This window comes from Cornus florida, unplaced genomic scaffold, assembly GCF_030987335.1.
Source record: "Cornus florida cultivar Cherokee Brave unplaced genomic scaffold, ASM3098733v1 CherokeeBrave_3.0.0_Hap2_Chr01, whole genome shotgun sequence".
Taxonomy (NCBI): domain Eukaryota; kingdom Viridiplantae; phylum Streptophyta; class Magnoliopsida; order Cornales; family Cornaceae; genus Cornus; species Cornus florida.
In genome coordinates, this window is record NW_026775571.1 from 72,299,639 (window position 1) to 72,321,286 (window position 21,648).

General features: G+C 37.3%; 3 protein-coding genes across 3 annotated transcripts in view; 1 reads left to right on the forward strand and 2 right to left on the reverse strand.

Moving 5' to 3' along the window:
- Window positions 1-783: 783 nt before the first annotated feature.
- Window positions 784-2,484, forward strand: LOC132300311 (UDP-glycosyltransferase 92A1-like). The gene has a single exon (XM_059797340.1). It carries the CDS (start codon window positions 881-883, stop codon window positions 2,414-2,416), a length of 1,536 nt encoding a protein of 511 aa, XP_059653323.1. The 5' UTR covers window positions 784-880; the 3' UTR covers window positions 2,417-2,484.
- A 1,243-nt stretch (window positions 2,485-3,727) lies between these two features.
- LOC132300321 (putative lipid-transfer protein DIR1) lies at window positions 3,728-4,280 on the reverse strand. Its single transcript, XM_059797348.1, has one exon. The coding sequence runs from the start codon at window positions 4,241-4,243 to the stop codon at window positions 3,926-3,928; it is 318 nt and encodes a 105-aa protein (XP_059653331.1). The 5' UTR covers window positions 4,244-4,280; the 3' UTR covers window positions 3,728-3,925.
- Window positions 4,281-6,285: 2,005 nt separating this feature from the next.
- The window catches only part of LOC132300329 (signal peptide peptidase-like 2), a 42,123-nt gene continuing 26,760 nt past the window's right edge, over window positions 6,286-21,648 (reverse strand). Inside the window, exons 7-14 of the mRNA XM_059797357.1 lie at window positions 20,766-20,800; window positions 20,483-20,639; window positions 13,836-13,889; window positions 13,668-13,760; window positions 10,478-10,620; window positions 9,206-9,276; window positions 7,038-7,121; window positions 6,286-6,923 (exon numbers count right to left, since the gene is read on the reverse strand). Coding sequence (XP_059653340.1) covers window positions 6,835-6,923; window positions 7,038-7,121; window positions 9,206-9,276; window positions 10,478-10,620; window positions 13,668-13,760; window positions 13,836-13,889; window positions 20,483-20,639; window positions 20,766-20,800 — 726 coding nt within the window. The 3' untranslated portion in view covers window positions 6,286-6,834. The remainder of the gene's footprint in view (window positions 6,924-7,037; window positions 7,122-9,205; window positions 9,277-10,477; window positions 10,621-13,667; window positions 13,761-13,835; window positions 13,890-20,482; window positions 20,640-20,765; window positions 20,801-21,648) is intronic.

Sequence of the window (21,648 nt, forward strand, 5' to 3'; positions counted from 1 at the left end):
ACTTGCCATGCAGTTGCCATGCAGCGTCTTCCTCAGCGTCTGCGTGTCGCCTGCGTGGCACAACCTCCATAGGCGGGGCGTGACACTACGCTCCAAACGATCTCTTTAGTTGTTCTCCAACTCGATTCATCTATCACTATATGATTCCATTGATCCACATCATCCCATTGATCCACATTAATTCCATCATGTGCAACTTCTTCATCTTGGAATTCTCCGAACAACCAATTTGTCGACCAATAGAATACTTGATAAATTAGTTTTTAAAAAAATGACGTATGTCTTAATTGATTTATTAACTAGATTAATTAATTAATTATTCTAAGGTGTTCATAGAAGAACATAACAGAATATTATTTTTCCTAGTTAGTACTTAGATACACTTGTCTTTTCTGAGACTTGAATTATTGACCTCCCTTTAAAAAATAAGAAGTTGATATCGCTAGACGACTGGTATGTTGGTGAACATACCAGAACATTCACATTATTAATTCAGCTACCCCTTTCTCAACTTGTCTATCAAGAATTGGGGACCCTTTATTAATTTCTATGATCGAATTGGAGCTTAAAATGCAAAACAAAACAAATCAATTTATTTATATAGTACTTTGTGGCTCTGATAACGACTAGTAACCGTAACCGCCTAAATAGTGATGCAGGAAATAAATAAGAGAAAATTATAGAAGATCAGACTCATAGATTTTATCATAAAATCAACATATTGGTAGGTAACACTCACGCGGTTCGCAGACCTCACAAATCGGGCTAATTGTCCACACACACTCTTTTGTCCCAAACTCCCAACCCTTCCCTTATAAATATCACACCAAAAAAACAGCAGCCTCACAATTCACTCAGACCCAAACAAACAAACCAAAAAATGGGCGGCTCTCAAGAACACATAGTGATGTTACCTTTCATGGCACAAGGCCATCTCATCCCATTCTTGGCTCTGGCAAAGCAGATCCATCAAAGGACAGGCTTCACAATCACCATAGCCAACACACCTCTCAACATCAAATACCTCCATTCCACCATCTCCAAAGACCCATCAACAGCCTCCTCACTCTCCCAATCCCAAATCCGCCTCGTCTCACTCCCATTCAGCAGCTCCGACCACGGCTTGCCGCCCAACACCGAGAACACGGAGGCCTTGCCCCTGCACCAGATCGTGAATTTGTTTCAATCTTCGTCATCCCTCGAATCGCCTGTCCGAGAACTCGTCTCGGACATAGCCGAAAAGGAAGGCCGGCCTCCGCTCTGTATAGTGTCGGATGTGTTTTTCGGGTGGGCTAATACGGTAGCGAACAGTCTCGGGATTGTCAATGTTAGTTTCAGCACTGGTGGTGCGTATGGCACTGCGGCCTATGTTTCCCTGTGGCAGAACCTCCCGCACCGGTTGTCTGACGCCGACGAGTTTCGGTTGCCAGGTTTTCCGGATTCGTGCCGGTTCCATGTGTCCCAGCTTCACCAGTTCCTGAGAGCTGCTGATGGTACTGATCCATGGTCTCGGTTTTTTCAGCCACAGATTGAGCTTTCTTTAGGCTCGTGTGGGTGGTTGTGCAATGCGGTTGAGGAAATCGAGCCTTCGGGTTTGGAAATTCTTAGGAAGTATGTAAAACTTCCTGTTTGGACAATTGGTCCTCTTCTGCCTCAATCCATGCTCAACCCTTCGTTGTCGAATTCGAACGTCTCTCATCAACGTACAGGCAGAGAGCCTGGACTGTCTCCGGAGAAATGTCTCGAGTGGCTCGATTCTCACGAAGAACACTCTGTTCTTTACATTTCATTCGGGTCCCAGAACACCATTTCTGCTACCCAGATGATGGAATTGGCTAAGGGTTTGGAAGATAGTGGCACGGCATTCATATGGGTCATTAGGTCTCCTGTTGGATTCAACTTGAAAGGGGAATTCAGAGCTGAGTGGCTGCCGGAAGGGTTCGAAGCACGGGCCGCGGAGAGCAGACGGGGGTTGTTGGTGCACAAATGGGCGCCTCAGTTGGAGATTTTGGCCCACGAATCGACCGGGGTGTTTCTCAGCCACTGTGGGTGGAATTCGGTGCTGGAGAGCTTGAGCCAAGGCGTGCCGATGATAGGGTGGCCGTTGGCGGCCGAGCAGGCCTATAATTCTAAGATGCTGATGGAGGATGTGGGAGTGTGTGTGGAGCTGACTAGAGGAGTGCACAGTAGTATTGTGAAGGAGGAGGTGAAGAAAGTGATAGAAACAGTGATGGACAAGAAGGGGAAAGGAAAGGAAATGAAGAGAAAGGCAGTTGAGGTTAAAGAGTTGATAAGATTAGCAATGAGAGAGGAGGGAGGTCATAAGGGGTCTTCTCTTCAAGCAATGGATGATTTTATAGCTACCATTCTCTCCAAGAGAGAAGAGCTACAATCATTTAGTTCAAAATCAGATTAGGACTATTTGTCTATGTTTCATCCTCATTTCCTCAGTGAATAAAACAATTATACTTATATTTTAATTTAGTATTTGGTGATCATTGTGGACTAAAATGCTTATAGTGTGCTTTACTTGATAATATAACATTGATTTTGAAATTTAATGTGTTTATGTGGAGAATCATTTCTATAGGGAAAACAAATCCATGGAAAACATTTTTGCAGGAAAAATGTTTGCTTACAGCAAATCAACACTGCCTGCAGATGGGTATTAACGAACGCAACAAATTAATCAACCATGAATTTGATAATTAAACGGATTGATTATCTTTGTCCTGGTCCTATTATGAAGTCGGATGAGTTGGGTGAGGAGGAGGGCTACTATTGATGCTTTGAACTAGCAGTTAACCGGAAAGGTTGATAAAAATTTCCAGCAAGTTCATATTGGCAATGCAATGTATTGAAAGTGAAACCATCTACCGTCCTCTGTGTTACTACATACTACTTTATTGAGCGAGTTTGAGGTATAACTTGAACCCAATCCCATCATATGAAATGCTAAACTCAAGTCCAATTCTAACTCTATCCTTGAGCCTAACTATTCAACCCGAGCCCAACCCATCATTCTACTTTTAAATTTGGGCTTACAACTCGGGCTTAAATTCCGAGTTAAAACTTCAGGTTAATTTGGATTACTAATATGGCTAATCTTCACACAAAAAATTTAATATGATCTTGAATTAGTTTTAGATTAAATTACTCTTAAACACGAAAAAGATAAAGACTTTTTGTAGATTTTTAATAAATTATAAATAAATTCTTAGAAAATTAATTATTCTAAATGTAAACATACAATAACTTAAGATTTAACAAAGGTAGTTAGAAAGACAAAAAAAGGTAATCTTTGTTTAAATATTATATATAATGTATTTAAAAGTTAAAATATATATGAAAATAATATTAGAATTCGGATTCGGGTTGGCTCGAGTTGCTAACACTTCAACTCAAGTCCAACCCTAATTAAATTCGAATTTGAGTTTTTCAACCCAAGCCTAACCCTAATTATAAAAATGATTGCTCAAGTCCACGAAAAATAGGGCTGGGCTCGGGTTGCCCAACCCAAGTTACATCCCTAGTTAGGAAGACGCTTCATCCATTCTTACTTCATTTATCTCCTCTTCCTTCTAACCAAACAAGGGAAGCTTCTTTAATCCCTCCTCTCTTCCACCATTCCTCAATCTTTCCTTCCAACCAAATATAAGTGATACAACTATCCTCAACTTGTTCAATCTTTTTGCACTATCTTGTACATTTGATATGGCATGGCAGGTAACCAAAAATAGAGAAATTCATATCACTGTCAACACAAACACCATATATATATGCTTGACATATAAATGAGAACTCACAAACAACATAATGCAAAATACAGAGCAAAGAACATCAAATGCTGGAAAGAAGCATGAGAAGTACTTCAGCATTATTAATTACACGGACAAGGCATACTAGTTTTGTTGATTGACACAGTCTAGCACTTGGCTGGATGAGGGAGCTTGCACTTGTCTGGGAGCTGCATGGCAAGGTTTGGATCAATTCCGAGGGCAGGCAGCATGTTGGACTTCTTGTAGGAGCAAAGGCAAGGGAGGTCAGCATGCGAGAGCGCCGTGCAGCAGGCGGCCGTGGGCGCTGTTGGCTTCGGAGGCGTCACCGACGGCTTGCAAGACATCAGGCCCTCAGTGGACATGTTGCAAATGGACTGGGCATTGCACAGCTCCAGAATCACCCCATTGCTGGCTATGGCAACCAACAATAGAGACACAACTGCAACCCTTTGATATGACTCCATTTTGTATAGATTTTGCTCTCCCAATTAGTTGGTGTGTTTGTTTATATAGAAAATGAATGGAAGAGATTATGTGAGCAATGTCAGAGTGTGAAGCTACAGATTGGGCAGTCCGTGAGTGTACTTTGGCATTTTTCGTGGTACTATAAGCTCCTGTGGTTTCACGGGCTCTGAATTTGTGATGTGGAGACTTTTTGTTTCTGTTATGGTTTTTGTTATCGACACAATAATTGATTAAAGTTGATTGATTCACTGTGCATTGTTCACAGTATTGCAGTGCATTCTTGTATATCATCGTATATATCCTATATAAAAGTAGTGGTTTTCTTGTTATTTAATTTTGAATTATTATTTTTTTCTGAAATAATTGGTCTTTTTCTTTAATTTTTAGAAAATTAATCTTTCAATTTATATAAGAACTATGCTCCACATATCAACTATGTAATATAACGACTTCTCACATCGGTTGTGCGTTCCACCACACGAAAAAAAAAAAAAAAGTTTTTCTTCTTGGAAACAAGAACTACATGATAGCTACGGTGAAAGATGCATGTTTATGTCACTCCCTTGTATAGCAAGAAAAATAATGAACTCCTGAAATTAACTCTGCAATTACAATTATTTATGGCTTGATTCAGCTTCTAGCAAGCAATAATAGTCTTCAAAAATGATTCTATTTTTCCTTGATGGAAATCTTCTACATTGAATGATCAAATTGAAGGAATTTAATAACCCCCTAACATTTTAACAACCAATGATCATAAAAGAGATAACAAGGGAAACATATCAAGCTACTTTAGAAGAGCCTACACCAGTTCCTCTCCTAGTTTGAAATAAAATTAAGAGTTTTTTCTTAAATGGAGACATACTATTAAATTTCTTATTATGCATTGACTGATCAGAATTTATATGAGGAATTTCATGCAGTAAAACAAACATATTATCTTCATCTAAATTAGCTTAAGTTTGAAATTTGTTAGGAGAAAGAGACACCTCAGTTTGATGACCTGCAGATGCCTCCAAAGGTTGCTTATCCATTTGCTCAATCTGATCATCTGAATTGTCCTGAATCTGCTTCGGACTATGTTGCTCAACCTGCAGATTAGGGGCAGCAATGACCTCATTACATATCTGCAGACTGGTTTTCTTAAAAAATTCACCATGAAAAAATTCCACAATACCATCAGATGGTCTAGAAACCGGAACCCATTTGGAATAATCTTCTTCGGAGTATTGAATTTATCAACCATCTTCTGAGTATTGGACAGGGACATCTTTCATAATCTCTGATTCCCCATTACAGTTTTCAACCACCTTGCAAATTTAGAATCATGGCCAAAACCTTTGCGGTGAGGACATTGTAATGGTTTTCATTGAAGATCAGCGGTAATAGGGATCTTTTCCCCAACAACCAATTTAAACTCCTCAACCTCAATATATATTCTGGCAATCACTGGATTAACAGAGATATTGAAATCTAGAAACAAACTTCACAGAACAGCTATAACATAGAAAACAGCATTCCACCAGGCAAAAGATTGATTAGTAAACAAGAGAGAATCAAAGTTACCGGGCAAGCTTTGCCGGAAACATACATACTCTCTCTCTCTCTCTCAAATTTTGCTCTTATTTGAAAGTTCTTCTCATAAGATTGTTCTATGGAAGATGTAGTATTGAATATCTGATGACCTTTCATACTTGGTCCATGTAATCTTATTGAGTAATTCTAGATACATGGGCATGACACATTGACAACTTTTTTTATATTAATTTTTACGATATTATTATGATGATTGAGAAGATAAGAAAGTAATACAAAAATATTTATAATACTAAGGGTCCAAAGTCTTTTAATCATGTCATTTTTAAAGTCCTCATCCAGAGATCTCACCTAGGGTCTTAAATTATATTGAGTCGGTCCTAATTTAACAATTAATTAGGGGATAGAACACGACTGACACTCGTCCTGTTTGTATATGTACAATTTTTTTGATAAACAATGAGATTAGAATAGCAACGCACTTCATCATGAATAATGACCCTCAAGTTACCACACACTCCGGAGTCATCTTGTAAATACTGCATGGTGATTAGTGACCCTCAAGTTACCACAAACACCCAAGTCATCTTATTAATATTTCACTCTAAATCGACCCCTCCTCCAACCCCCACCCTCCCCACAAGAAAAGGGGGAACAAGGAAACAGTAAAAAAAAAAAAGAAAAAAAAAAGGATTGAAACATAATGGAAATTTCTTTCTCATTATTATCTTGAAAAACAGATCATTCAATAAACAAAATTTCACGTGATACAAATAATTCGATATTTACAACATTAACACGCGTAATACAACTAAGTCCATATTTACAACATTAAACTAATTCAGCAGCAAGAACGAAGCGTAACTAAATATCAAGAAAATACATGAGATGTGATCACCAGGGTGAAACTGCCCATTCCTCTGCACTTTTTCCACCCCTTCAACTGTATTGAACTGAGGCCCTTAAAAAGAATAATATGACGCCAGCCTTTTCCCACTGATGGCATTTTTAGATCAGCATTATTTTCTATCCAAATTTGGGGCATTCAATCATATCAAGGTTCTCCAAATGTGGGTGATTCTGCGCTATAGCTCCAGAGGTGTTTCAGCTCACCCCTAACCAGACCCAATACGATGGTGACCCCTGATTCATGAAATGGAGAATGAAGGAAAATATCAGAATAATCCAACAAATTCCTTTTAATCTGCAAATAAGGAATGAGATGTCTGCTCAAAGTAGTTCTCACACAACAAATACCTAATGTACATGGAACGAGATAGAGGAGAGCAGGTTGACCATGTCCATTCATTAGATACAAGCCTAGATAAGTACAGAAGAGGCCTGCAGATAAAGGGTAAAGGAAAACTCAGGAAGTGTCAATAAGGGAGAGCAAATTTTGGAATGCAGCCACCAGAAAAATTAATAAGGAAACACTATATTACTATTATATTCAACATATAATGTAATTACTATTATATACAAGCACATTTGTTGGTCAAATTATGCTGGGCGTCATTCAGCTGTTACATTCTCGATCATGGAGTGCGGACCCTTCTAATTCAAAGTAACAAATGGACTAGACCTCAGACCGTATGAAACTAAGTATGTTCAAAGTAAATATGCACCCTATACTATAGTTACTAAGCACCTTTGTTGGTCAAATTATGTAGGGAGACATTCAGCTGTTACATTCTCAAGCCCGGAGTGCGGACACTTCTAGTTCAAAGAAACAGAAGGCCTAGACCACAGATAATATGAAACCAAATATTTAGCAGTCAGAAATAAAGCTTTAATATCTTTTTTATTTAGAAAAGTCAGAACAGGGCTTTAATCCCAACTTGAACTTAAACATGCACCTCCCCTTATAGAAGGCAGAAGATAGCACTTCAGCTTCAAAGCAGGTCCTACAAATGCTTTAAGAAGTTCCTAATTCTTTTTTACACTCTCTACACAAATTACTAAGGGGCCTGCTGGGAGAATATCATGATAGGAGTGATTTAAGCCTCGATAGAATATTGATAGGAGTGATAATTATGGGATTGATTTTAAGATTCCTCCATTAATGTATTTCCATATTTATCACTTGTGTTCTTTCACTTATAAATAGAGGCGGTCATTGTAAACAAAACTAAGAGAAAAGTGATGTAATGCTTTGGGCATTGTGTGCCGCGGATGTAGGTTGTAGTGGTTGAACCACGTATATTCTTGTGTTGTTTCATTCTTAATTTCTCTTTCCAATCTTTTGATTTTTTTTTTTTTTTTTTTTTTTTTTTTTTATCAACATGGTATCAGGGCAGCTTTATCATACCCTACTATAGACTCGTTTGACTATCTTCTGTCTCGCTTGAATTTTGTGATCTGATTTACTCATCTCAGATCTTCAGTAAATTTGGCACTGTGATTGAAATGGATTTTTGTTTTATTAAACTGAATGAGCTGTCATGCTCCCTCTTATATCATTTTCAGATTACGATGCTGAAGGAAACCAAAGAAAGGAAGGCTATTAGTTGGCGAAAGGGTTACGACATTAAAGGCTTTAGGATTTGCATTTCAAATATGTATTATGTTTTTCCAAGTAATAAAGTACTGATTCTAGTTTGAAGTGACTTGAAGCAAACTTTCAAGTACTCTGATTTCTACAAGTTTGGGAATATTATAGTTTTATTTAAATACTTGGAGTTTGTGGATTTGTTTTGATATAATGGTTGGTTATTATGTTTAATTTCATTTTTTTTGATGAGTAATAATAAAATAAAAAGGCGTTCAAAAGGGGAACACGACCCTTATACAAAAGTGGAACCGGGGACCAAGTCCCCAAAGAATCCAAAAAAATAACTAAATCATCGGAAGAGGAACAAGAGCTCCTCTTCACGTAACTGAAAAGAGAACGAATAATATGAAGTTTTAGCATCGCCGTAGACGTCTCCTTTCCTTCGAACATTATACTATTCCTCTCCTTCCAGATGCACCACCAAACGCAATGTTTAATTTCTTGCTGGGCATTATCATACATATTTTCAATCACACTATATGCTTAGATATTTGGATTTTTAGATTGACTCAGATTATAGAGTTTTTTTTTCAAGTTTTGGGGGTGTGACAAGCTGGGTCTCAACACTTTGTTTTTACATCTTACTCATAAATTGGCTTCTACAGTTTGAAAGCATTAATAATATTCATAGACAATAATTAAGAACAGTCTAATTCACACAAAACACATCTATTTGTGTGGACAGGGAAAGAAGCAAGCTTGATGCAGCTTCCAAAATTCACTCAATTGAAATGTTGATCTAGCCAACCATTGGATATGTTACTAAATTGTTCCTACAAGCTTCCTCATAATTTAATCTTACAGTAGTCAACAAGATCATTATTAAGGTTACACAAGCAATTAATTTGGGAAAAAAATAAGCAAGAATACTCACCTAATCCATAGCCAATTATCAACCAAAGAAAGTATCCATTTAGTACACCCTTCTTATTAGCTTTGTCGTATCTGCAACAATCAAAACAGACAAAAATAAGAATGAAAAACTAATATAAAAGAATGAAAAGGAAAAAAATAAAAGAATAAAAAAGTAAGCGACCATAAAATGCAGGGTTTAAAAGCATCACATTAGTTGCATTCAGCAAAGGATCACAATGTACTAAAAGAGAATTTAAAAGTATATATATATATATACACACACACAAATTTTTTTTAAAAAAAACACTCCACTTTTAGATCATTGGCCATTCATCACACTTTTAACGTAGTTGACCAACCAAAATACCCATAATTTGTAACAGCCTCACCCTACCCAAATTGATGATGATGAAATGATATTGTGGTGAGGAGATGATGGAGATCCCACAGCCTGGTCCCTTCCCTTCTCCTCTTGTTCTTCTTCTTGCTCTTTCCCTCTCTCTCTGTGTGAAGGTGAGACCCAATTTGGTACAAGTCACTAGGTGTAAACTTCTCGAGTGACAGCACATATCCACTTTGAAAGTACGTATATTTTCATGCTAAGAAGTTATCAAATACAAGAGTTTGCAAATACAAAGTCCCACAAAGAGAATTTTGGCCGAACCAAAACCATTTTACGATTGGGACATTTTATCTAGCATTTGAGGAACAAATTGGAGTGTTTCGCCGTTGGCCACTCCATCTTCGGATTAAGGTGAAACCAACTCCAAACCCCCAGTGACATGGGCTCCTCACGTGAGTAGCGGGACTTTCACCCACAGGTAACTCGTACCCATTTGATCAAACAGTAGTGCCTTATAATCAAATCTTAAATGCAATGTGCATTTATCCTTTCAACTTGTGTATTAAAGTTTTACCTTTTATAATTTTTTTTTTATATCTAATTTGTTTATTCATAAGTGACATTTGAATATAATATAATACAGTATTGATTATGCGAAGTAAGATCGCATACTTCATTAATAAATCTAACGCTAAATGTAAGCTAAGTCGTGTTCTATGTATCATACTTCATTAAGTGACATTGGCCTTCTTTTGGTCCAACACGTGTTTCAATTTTAATTATAAGGGTGACGGTGATGTTTGAACTCAGGACCTTGTCTGCTCTGATACCATGTTCACCACCATCTACTCTAAAAGCTTAAGCTATTAAAGAGGGTGTAACTTTAGTATATAAATCCTTCAACTCTCTAAGTATAAATATTATAAGATTAAAGCATTAAATGAATACCTTAAAGTGAATGCAATAAGTAAACCAGGAAAGAGAATGTCTCCAAAGCCAATCATATTATCACCACCCCAAGGATCAAAAAATCGAGGAATTCTCAAAAGCATTGGAATGGATTCTCCGCCACTATTGTCCCCTCGAGCCACCTATAAACAAAAGAAGGAAAGTTAGTTGGCTGTTAAGTTAATTACAGAAAACTATTTTACTAAGTTGATATTTCAGATTTATTGGTGTTAATAAAATCATAGAAGGCAAGAATTCGAAGGATAGCAACACCCATGGCTGAGAACAGTGCACAAAGTCAATTCATATATCAAGCAGTCTCTCAAACTGTTACAAGCAGTAAATACCTAAAATCGTTTGAAATGTCAACATTATCTCCAACATATACATACTACAAAAGAAACAGTCTAGTGTCTAGGATGCCTAAATATCCATAATTTTGGTAAATACATATAAATGCATATGGAGGCTAAGAAGATCTTTCTACTCCTAGTCTTTGTTATTTGTTTCTTTTTCATACTAAATTCATATCCACTGTATTTAGAACATCAAAATTACTCCACTATCACAGTCCACTAACTTAAGTATTGAGGAACATAGAGTAAGCTAACTCTGTTGCTCACTTTCTCAAAGAAATAATTTATATGTTTCCTATCTACATAGCTAATTCTGTTGCTCAAAGAAAGAATTTATGAAGAGCGTTAACTCAGAGTCATTTTTTGGTTGATAAACCTTGGTTGGTGATTGGTGACTGGAATGTGGTCAGGTACCAAGCTGAAAAAGGGTGGTTTGGCCTAAAAGAATCCTTGATGATTTCAACTCTACTATTTTGTCAATTGGTTTGACTAATCTTCCTTTCAATAATGGGAGATGGACTTGGTGTAGGCAGGCAAAGGGAAGAAGAATTCATGCCAGACTGGATAGTAGCTTATTATCACCTCTGCCAGAATCCTCAACCTCTGTGCCAGTAGCAGGTGCATTGAATGCCAGAACAACCAGAACCAGCAGTGCCAAGTGGCACCAGTTCAGCAAGCTCGGGCTCAGCAAGGGCAGACCAAGTTATCAAGCCATTCCCCCGGGAACAAAAAAAAACTGGAGGGAATTTGTTGAGTGAGTGCCCTAGATTTCGGTCAAATTGACCGGGTGGCGTCAACATTCGGCATGTAGGGAATAAGCATAGCTTATTAGGGGACAGTTTGCAATCCCTGCTCCAAAAGTATTTTCATAAGGAATTGTTTGGGCTACCGCGAAGCGCTTACCAAGCGTGAAGGAAAAGGCCGCTGCCACTTGAGCCGTATAATTTCTGCTATAGACAAAGCTGCAAAATGTGCTCTGTTATGGGACTTTATCCAAGGCAAATAAAGATTGTGGATTGCTTGGTCTAATGCTTTAAAAAACCACTATCCTTCTATTTGGGCCTGTGTGCCTAAACAACACCTTTACACGTTTTGAAAAATTTTGTTACAAGTTAGAGAGGTGTTGATTGAAAATGTTGTTTTTAAAATTGGAGGAGCAGCCAGTAAAACTTTTCATGGATCCTTGGTGTAATGGGACATCCTTGATTCAAACTTTTTGGTCATAGGATTGTGAGGCAATTTGATAATCTCAAAGATGCTTCTATGTGCAATAAAATCTTCAATGGTGCTTGCGCAATGCCTGTTTTTTGTGCCTACTTCAGCAGAACATGTGTGGCATTTGATTTCCAATACTCCTATTCACCAAGTGGCTGATATAATCCTGTGGAAACATGGTATAGCCAGTTTTAAATCCTTTTGGGCTAAGTTCTGCTGGAATGGAGGAAGGCCTGCTGCCTCTGCCACTACTAGTTTGGTGCTTCAGAATAAAAATTATCTGCAACTTGAAGGACATGTTGTCCCTGTCTGCTATAATTGCACGAAGAACAGTGATTCCTTGGAGCATCGTATCTTCAGTTGTACTCATGCTCAACAGGTATGGGAATGGTTTGCAGAGTTTTCTCATTGAAACTGGAGATCTGTGCCTTCCTTGGAGTAATTAATATTCTGGTTTATTACAACTTTCAGCAGCAAATCATTGAAATGTCATGCATGACTTTTTTGTTGAGACTAGTGGTGAAATAGGAGCCAAAGCATCCACATTTGGGCTGCTAAATCTGCAAACCATACTACTGAAAAGCATATCAGTTGTAGACTTCTCAGTCAACCATACTAGTAAGTAAGGACATCTAAGTTCTGAAGATTTAATTCCTCTATTTATTTCTCTTGCATCAGGAAGCCTGGGTGGAAGTTGATGAGAAGATTTGCAATCTTACAATAGTCTGGACTTTGGAGCTACTGAAAACAATTCATTTATTTGTAGCTAGCAGTGTGGTCTCAAACGTTGCTTTTCCTCCAGGAGTTTGTAATTGTATCACATATTATAATGCATGACCTTTTTTTTATTACTGGATTCTGTATAAGTTTTAATAGAAATTTGAGAACCATCCTATTTCCAAAATTAAAACTACAACTCCCATGAAATATTATTATTTTCTTTAATCAGTTTCAACAATAATTTTATTTATTTTTTTGACTAAGATGCTTCAAAGAAGACATAATTCATTATAGAAGCAGAGTCAATCAGGAGTGATAGTGGAGTAAAATAAACTGTAACTGTATGCAAGCTTGACTCATCCATCTTTTCTAATGATAAAGCATATTTGTTTGTGTTAATATGGTAAATGAATTGACTATCATGAAGTTGAGTTGGAATGCTGCTAACAGGTCCAACCCCCAACACCCTGTCCTGAGTTTCTTCTCAAGAGTTATTATCAAGAGTTTCTTCTCAGAGAATTTTGCACAATCAATCTCAGATTAAAATAGCTCTACAGCACTATGATAAGGTGCAAGAACAGACATAAATTCCTGTCCTGATATTAGTTCTTTTACAGATAATTTTAATAACTTTAGGCCAGTACTACCACATGTTGTGTCATATTTTAAGATGTCATAGGGAGTTTGAACCAATAGGAGAATTTGTTTTCAGAAATATGTATAGTAGAGATACACTGCTAGACAAGATGAACACTTCATCATAATTCCTCTGCAAGGATACAAAAGTAGTAAAAACTTTATAATAAGAATACCCTTATAATCATAATAAAGAAAACAGAAAACAACTTACACCTTCGCAAAGTAAGCAAAGGAGATGTAGTGATGACATTGACACTTACCGCAATCATTACACTGTCCTTGAATATCAATGGTGAAAGGAAGACCCAGAAGATGTCGTAAAGAAAAGCACAACAAAGAAGTATCGTAGCAACCTAAGTAATGTAACAGTGTCAGCTGACAGATGTGAAACACGAGCACTACAAGACTAAGATTAATGATTTAAGCACCTTTATATTAGGTAATCGAGCCACCTGCATGACTGTAACCATCAAACAGATGCCCTGCATAACAAGTCATCATTAAAACATAATTTATTAAATTATTAATTTCTTTATGAGAGGGCGGAGGAAGTGAGTAGAGTTGTAACAATATTGTAACTATGGCTAACAAGCTATACCTCCAAGTTAAATGAAATAAAATAACAGTCACTTCATGTGTAAGAAAGATATCATCAGTTAAACAAAAATAAATAAACAAATAAATGAGTTTTCACAACTCTCTAATATCAGCACATAGCAAACCAAATAACGTTCACTTTACAATGAATCCATGCAACATGACTTTATACCGTGTTAATTCAGTACGAATAGTAGGCCATTAGTAACATCAAGGGATAGTTCCCAAAACCTAGTTAGATGATATTTAAACCAGATGATTGGGAAGGTTCACTTCCATGTAAAATTTCAAGCATATACATTATTCATATCCATATGCAACTAGATGAAAATGTCAAGAGTAAGTTTGGTGATAAAATCTAGAAATAACTAGGAAATATTATAAATGAAACATTATGAAAGATTCCCTACTTTCAAGATTTGAGACAATGCATGATTAATGTCTACACCCCAACAAGAGAGGTAGTTATATAGGAGAGTATATCTATCCAATGTTGTCCTCCGTGATTCCGCCTCTACCACAAGGATAGATAGAAAGGTTTAGAGAAGATAATAACTCTCCATATGACCTTAATTGAGAGAAAGACATAACAAATTTGATTCAAACAAAAAAGAGAAGAAAATACTAGGAAGAAAGAAAGAAGAGAGAAGTAGAAAACCCATACTAGGAGCAATGGCGGAGCATTACGATGATCACCAAATCATTACTATATGTACTGGAGTCAGTTTTAGAAGAAACTTGCAAACTTGCCATGTCAATACATGACGTAATAAACCCTCATCACTGCCCAGCCCTCAAGCCGGTGCAAAGATATCAGATGTGCTTAAAAAGAAAAAGATTGCATGGAAATTTGCTCACTACTTCACTTAATTCATCGACAGCTGATCCCTAGACTTCAAATAAAGAATATAATCCTCTTAACTGGACAGATTCTTAATAAAATTTATGTTTACCTCAATGTACCTCAATGTGTTTCTTCTGTCACATTGACTGGATGTGTGCAATATCAATAGCTGCCTAGTTATCACAATGCTATAAGCTTCTATTCTCATGTAGATCATGTTTGAAAATGAAACATCTTTATCAGGGGCAGACTGCAGGTTTGTAGAATTTAATTGACAGTTTCATGTGTAATTCACAAGGTCCATGCAAAAAATTTGCTTACAACATTATCTTTACAATCAATAGAAGCTGAAATACTCACAACATTCTCAGCTATCATGTAATTAATGTGTTCAATTGGTGAATAAAAGGGCCAGCAGCCAACATCCATATCTCCTTCAATAAATCCAATACATATTTCCTCCACAAACCAAGATGCCTCCGCAAGAACTAGCTGCATTGATGCCCAAGAAGTGTCTCAAACTCCCCAAATCCTGTTATCGCAAATTCTCCCATAGGTTCGGTTGTTGTATCGTCCTCGGATCTGGACTCAGATACTAGCAGATTGTGACATATGTGGCTCGAGCATATGAGTGAGAGGGGGGTGAATGTTCTGAGAGAAGTGTCTGCTTGGTGTTCTGAAAACCAGGAAAATGGATTTCTGTGAGCATTGTGTCTTCGAGAAACAATGCAGAGTAAAGTTCAGTAAGGGTATGGTGGATTATATCCATTTTGATCCTTGGGGTCCCTCTCAGGTTGCTTCCCATGGTGGTGGTAGATATATGATGATTTTGGTTGAGGATTTCTCTTGGAAAGTATGGGTTTATATTTTGAAGCACAAGAATGAGTCTTTTGTCAGTTCAAGCAGTGGAAGACCTTGATTGAGAAGCAAACTGGAAAGTAGGTCAAGCACTTGAGGACAGACAATGGCTTAGTTGGAATTCTATGACGGATAATTTAATGAGTTTTGTAAGGCTCGCGGGATTATGAGACACCGCACGGTGAAGAAGACTCCGCAGCAGAATGGAAATGCAAAACGGATGAACAGAATATTGTTGGAGAGGGCACAGTGTATGTTGTCCAATGCTAGGTTAGGCGAAGTGTTATTGTCTATAGTTTCTTAGTGAACTGGTCTCTATGATTTGCTATGGACTGTAAAACTCCGAAGGAGGTATGGTCTGCTTTTCCTGCTAGTTACAATAATCTGAGAATATTTAGGTATCCTGTGTATGCTCATGTTAATTAGGAGAAGCTTCAAACGAGGGCTAAAAAAAGTGATTTTTCTTAATTATGAGCCTGTGGTCAAGGGATACAGATTGTTGTGCCCAGATGCTTTGGGAAAGACGATACTTGTTAGTAGGGATGTGATCTTTCATGAGTTTATGATGCTTATTCCGCAGAAGGAGATAGTTGATTCAGCGAGAGCTCAAGTGTCGGTGAGCAGGTGGAGCATGTAGAGGTTCAATTAGAGGATGTTCTTCATCGTTCAAATGATGAGCAGGTCCAATTTAGGCTAAGAAGGAAGATGCACAGTTACAACAGTACAGTGTGGCTAGAGACAGGCCGAGGTGGGAGGTTAAGCCACCTCAAAAGTATCGGTTTTCACATGCTGATTCTGTTGCTTATTGTTGGGAATTGTGTCTCAAATTCCTAGTTTAATTAGGTTTCTATTTTAGAGATTGTATATTTCTATTTTAGAGGTTGTATATGTTACGAAATTTCTTGTTACTCAAAGCTCCAAGGAATTGAGTCTAGGACTCTATAAATAAATATGAAGGTTATGGGCTGGTAGAGTAGGAAAAACATTGGTGGCACTAGTGGCAAGGAGTTAGGCTTATGGAGTGGTACATGGTGAAAAGACATGTACACGGTGTTGGTAATCTATCTTTGTAATATCTCGATAGAAATCATAGTGGAATCTCTTCTCATTCGTGGATATAGGTTGGTTTTGGCTAAACCACGTTATATATTGTGTTTGTGTATGATTGCTTTATTGTCTTTCATTGGATCTTGATGTTTGTTTGTTTCCACTGCCCTTATACTTATGCACTTAGTGTGGTAGAGAGGATTGATGAGCAAGTACTGTGTACGTATCATGAGTCCATCACGGGTGGAGAGTCAAAACAGTGGTCTATTGCCATAAGTGAGGACATTGAGTCTCTTCATAAGAACCAGACTTGAGAGCTAGTTAAGAAGCCTAAGGGCCAGAAGATTGTGGGTTATAAATGGGTCTTCAAGAAGACGTTACGAAACCCAGAATTGGAAGATAAGAGGTTCAAGGCAAGCTTGGTGGTGAAGGGTTATACACAGAAGGAAGGGGTGGACTTGAATGAAGTTTTTTCTCCTGTGGTGAAACATAGCTTGATTAGGATATTACTTGCTATGGTTGCTCTGTATGTCTTTGAGCTTGAGTAGCTTGATGTAAAGATTGCATTCTTTTATGGTGAGTTGGGTGAGCAGATTTATATGCATCAGCCCAAGGGGTTTGAGACTATGGGAAAGGAAGACCAGGTTTGGCTATTAAAGAAGTCATTGTATGGGCTGAAGCAATCTCCTAGACAGTGGTACAAGTGATTCGATATCTTTATGGTAGGGAGAGGCTACGGTAGGAGTGAAGTTTGACAGTTGTGTGTATCACAGGAAGCTCTCAGATGCGTCTTTTATGTACTTGCTTCTATATTGACGGCATGTTGATAACTTGCAAGAACATGCCAGAAATCAACATGTTGAAGGCTCAGCTTAGTGGTGAGTTTGAGATGAAGGATCTTGGTGCCGTGAAGAGGATTTTTGGTATGGAAATTCAGAGGGGCAGGAGGAGCGGGCAGATTGTATTTGTTATAAAGGAAGTACATTGAGAAGGTGCTGGAACGCTTCAATATGCAAGCATTAAAGCCTGTGAGTACTCCTATTGGCAGCCCACTTCAGAATTTCAACACAAAAGTCACCACAGACCAAGGAGGAGATGGAGCACGTCTCATGTTCCTAATGCTAGTGCAGTTGGTAGCATATTGTATACTTTGGTGTGCACTAAGCCAGACATTTCACATGTGACTAGTGTAGTTAGTAGATCTATGGATAGACTTGTGAAGGTCCATTGGCAAGCTGTGAAATGGGTAATGCAGTACTTGCGAGACAGTGTAGATGTTGGCTTAGTGTATGAAAAAGGTAGCGACAGGTGTGGGAGTGTTGTTAGGTATGTTGATTCAGATTTGTGACATATATAATTTTGTAATTGGTTAATTTCGGTGTCAAAACAAGTCCGATCGAGATCGGCTATTGAATTGAAGAGTTGTTCAAGTTTGATAAACTAAGATCTACGAAAAAGGTATGAACAACACTTTAGGAAGTTGTTTCCCACTTAGGACACTATACATACATGGTATGTTCTTCGAAGTTACCAAAACAGGGATTTTTCCAAGTTTTAAACCTTCCCTCAGAATCTGTCAATTGGGAACCGGTACTAACTTTGGCTACTGGTTCAAGAACTTGTTCTTCGAAAATAAACATTCTGTCCTTGGGAATCGGTTCCAACTTAGCTACAGGATCAAGTTGTCTGATACAGTTTAGGATTTCTGTTTCGTGTTCTGTCTAAAGTTCTTATTTGATATAGAATTCTTTCCAAAAGTCCTATACACGAAATTTACCTTTTCCTATGCATATCTAGGCCTTTGAAATTCTATATAAACCTTGATTTACATTTAGGTTCATACGGCTTTTGCATTATAACTTTTGATTTATTAAAATCCTATTTTTGAGATATTTTTCAGAAAATCAAATCTGATTTTTCTGTTTTTATTTCTTGAACACACACATAAACACAAGAGTGATTTTAGGGTGTTGTGCAAATCCTGATCATGTTCAAAGTTTATTGAATATTGCATCAACAACGATCAGAGAAGCAGATCTATTTTTTCTACATAAAATTCCGATCTTGAAGAAAATGGGTGAAATGATTACACTTTGAAAGGGTCAAAGCATTTGAGGAGTGTTGTATGATCTACCAGCAATCCTTCTACAGAGATCAAGAGTAAGCCTGGAGTCAAGGCTGTTGGATGGGACGTCACAAAGCCAGAGGATTGTCAGCAATTGGTTTTTGGTAGAACGATAGGGTGTGAGCTTGAGTCAAAGCCTATTATACTTTGTTTCATACACAGTGGATCGGTTTATTTTGGATCGCACAATCCACGAGGTTTTTCCCATAACAATTGGTCTATTCTACCAATTGGGGTTTCATCGCTAAAAATCCTAGTGTCATCTCTCAAACTTTATTTGTTTTACTTTACTTTTATCTTGCATGTAACTAATTGATTAATTGCTAAATTAAGTAAAGCTGATTAAAATAGAAAGACACAGATTTTAATCTTTTCCTTAGAAACTTAAACTTTCCACGTTATCTTCCGCTGCATAAACTCACAAGATTATGCTGAGATTTTGATAAGAGGAGGTCTTGACAGGATATGTCTTCACTCTTTATAAGAGTGTGATCAGTTGGAAGGCGATTTTGTAGTCCACAATTGCATTGTCTACTACTGAGGTTGAGTACATGCAGCCGTGGAGGCAGTGAAGGAAACTATATAGTTAAGAGGCTTGGTTCATGAATCGTGATTTAGGCTTGTAGAAGGATGATTTGATTGTGTTTTGCGACAGCCACAATGCCATAAATCTGACTAAAAATTAGATGTTCCATGAAAGAACCAAGCACATTGATGTCAAGTTGCACTTCATCAAAGATGTGATTGCACAGGGAAAAGGTTCTTTAACCTGTTTTGTTCTTGCAGGTCGTGGAACCTGTTTAGGTTTCTCTTATAGCTTAGTATATAAGGGCGTTTAGTGTTTGGAGTAGAAAAAAGAGGGAACACTAAAACCATAGGAAAGAGAGTGACAGAGAAAGCGCTAGCGTTTGGGGGCTAAAACTTGTAAACTCCTGATTTTCGCATAGTGAAATCTTTTGCCTCATCTCCACCAGTGGACGTAGGCTTTGCCTAACCACATAAATCGCTCTATTCTGTGTGTGGTGCATGTTTATTGTTCTGATAGTTTCTTGATTTGTTATAGGTTCACGACGTTTGTCATAACAAAATACTTGGCAACGAGGATGACAACGCCAAAGATGGTACACAAACACCAAAGATGGTACATAAATTTAATATACCAATAATCGTGAAACGTAAGATACAAGTATTACAAATAAATGTGCAATTAATACATATATAAACTTGCAAAAAGACATGTAGGTACAGAACTGCACATGGAAAAGTATTGATTCATACAACGAAAAGAACCAATAAATTTGCGAAAAGACACATACATCAAGTATTTGGAAAAGTATTGATTCATACAATGGAAAGAACAATCATATGTTCGGTTACAGAGAGCTATTAAAGTGTCTTAGAGTAACCATGAAATAGATATCAACGTAAAGTTTCCATTCAGCAAAAGATACCAGTGAAAGCATGCATGTCAGCAACTACAATTATTGTCACAAACATTTTATGAAAGAAGTAAACTAGTCCTGAAAAAATAGGTGATACAGACAAACATTTAATAAAAAAGTAAACTAGTCCAGTAAAAAATAGGTGATACAGACAAAACTTACAAGAATATCTTGACCAATCCATGAATATGATGCCTTTCGATTAACAGCCCAGAAAATGGCAAATCCCAAGCAAAATAAAAAAACCGCAAGGGAGAGAATGGAAACCTCCCCCAGAAGAGGCATACTCACTGTCTTTTGCCCACAGCTTTTGCATTTTCTGCTCAACAAGTAAAAGCCAAGGAACAAAGAGAGAAAACTAAATAAATAACCAAATAAATTCTATTGAATACGAACAGGCTAGTTGATAAGGTCAAATCAAAACAGACGTGACATCCAGTTATACCTTAACATAAGAGACAGTATGCAAGCATGCATTCCCTGATAACAAAAATAATTGCAATAAGCAAGTCATAGAGGCTGAGGAGTAACTGTTAAGAAGAGTTACTGCTGGTTTAATTTTGAAGTAGTGGTAAATAATATTTGGAACTGCTTCCATTCAATCTACACAAGACAACAATTTAAACCAAAAATAAATAAATTGCACATAATTCATTTAGGTTGAAAAGTTGGTAAGCGTTAATGTGCTTCTAGAACATTACATGAATATATAAAAGCATCAAAATGCAAAATCCCAGAAATAACTAAGAATTAGTTTATCCCGAGAAATGACTTTCAACAAATGAAGAACCATGAAACATCAATTTTCAAAAATTGAAGCTTTCAGGCTTTAGAATGTGGAACCAGAACATTCACTTCTGAACAAACTATTAAGATGAAGCTCCACATAGTTGTTCTAAGAAACCAAGAAAGAAAACAGAAGAAATATAAAAAAAAGGAGGAGGAGAGAATTGTGTAAAGGATTGAATGAGACAAATCACTCATTCACAACTCCAGTATTTATAGATAAAAAGAGCACATGCTCATTTTACAAGAAAGGAAATTAAATCAAATCTAAATCAAATCAAAGCATATTCTATGACATATTCTATAGCATAATCAAATCTCTGCTAATATGGTAAGTCATTTCATAAATCATGCTATCATATCTGCGAGCAGTCCCCCTCAAGTTGGTGCATGGATACTCTTTGTAAGAATGTCTGCAAGCTGCTGAGAGCTTGTGACAAATGGAGTGCAAATCTGACTAGAGAGGATCTTCTCTCGAATGAAATGACGGTCCACCTCTATATGCTTAGTTCTATCATGTTGAATGGGATTTGTTGCTATGC

Excerpts from the sequence above, each read along its gene's own strand:
- LOC132300311 (XM_059797340.1), top strand. The coding sequence starts at position 881 with ATGGGCGGCTCTCAAGAACACATAGTGATGTTACCTTTCATGGCACAA.
- LOC132300321 (XM_059797348.1), bottom strand. The coding sequence starts at position 4,243 with ATGGAGTCATATCAAAGGGTTGCAGTTGTGTCTCTATTGTTGGTTGCC.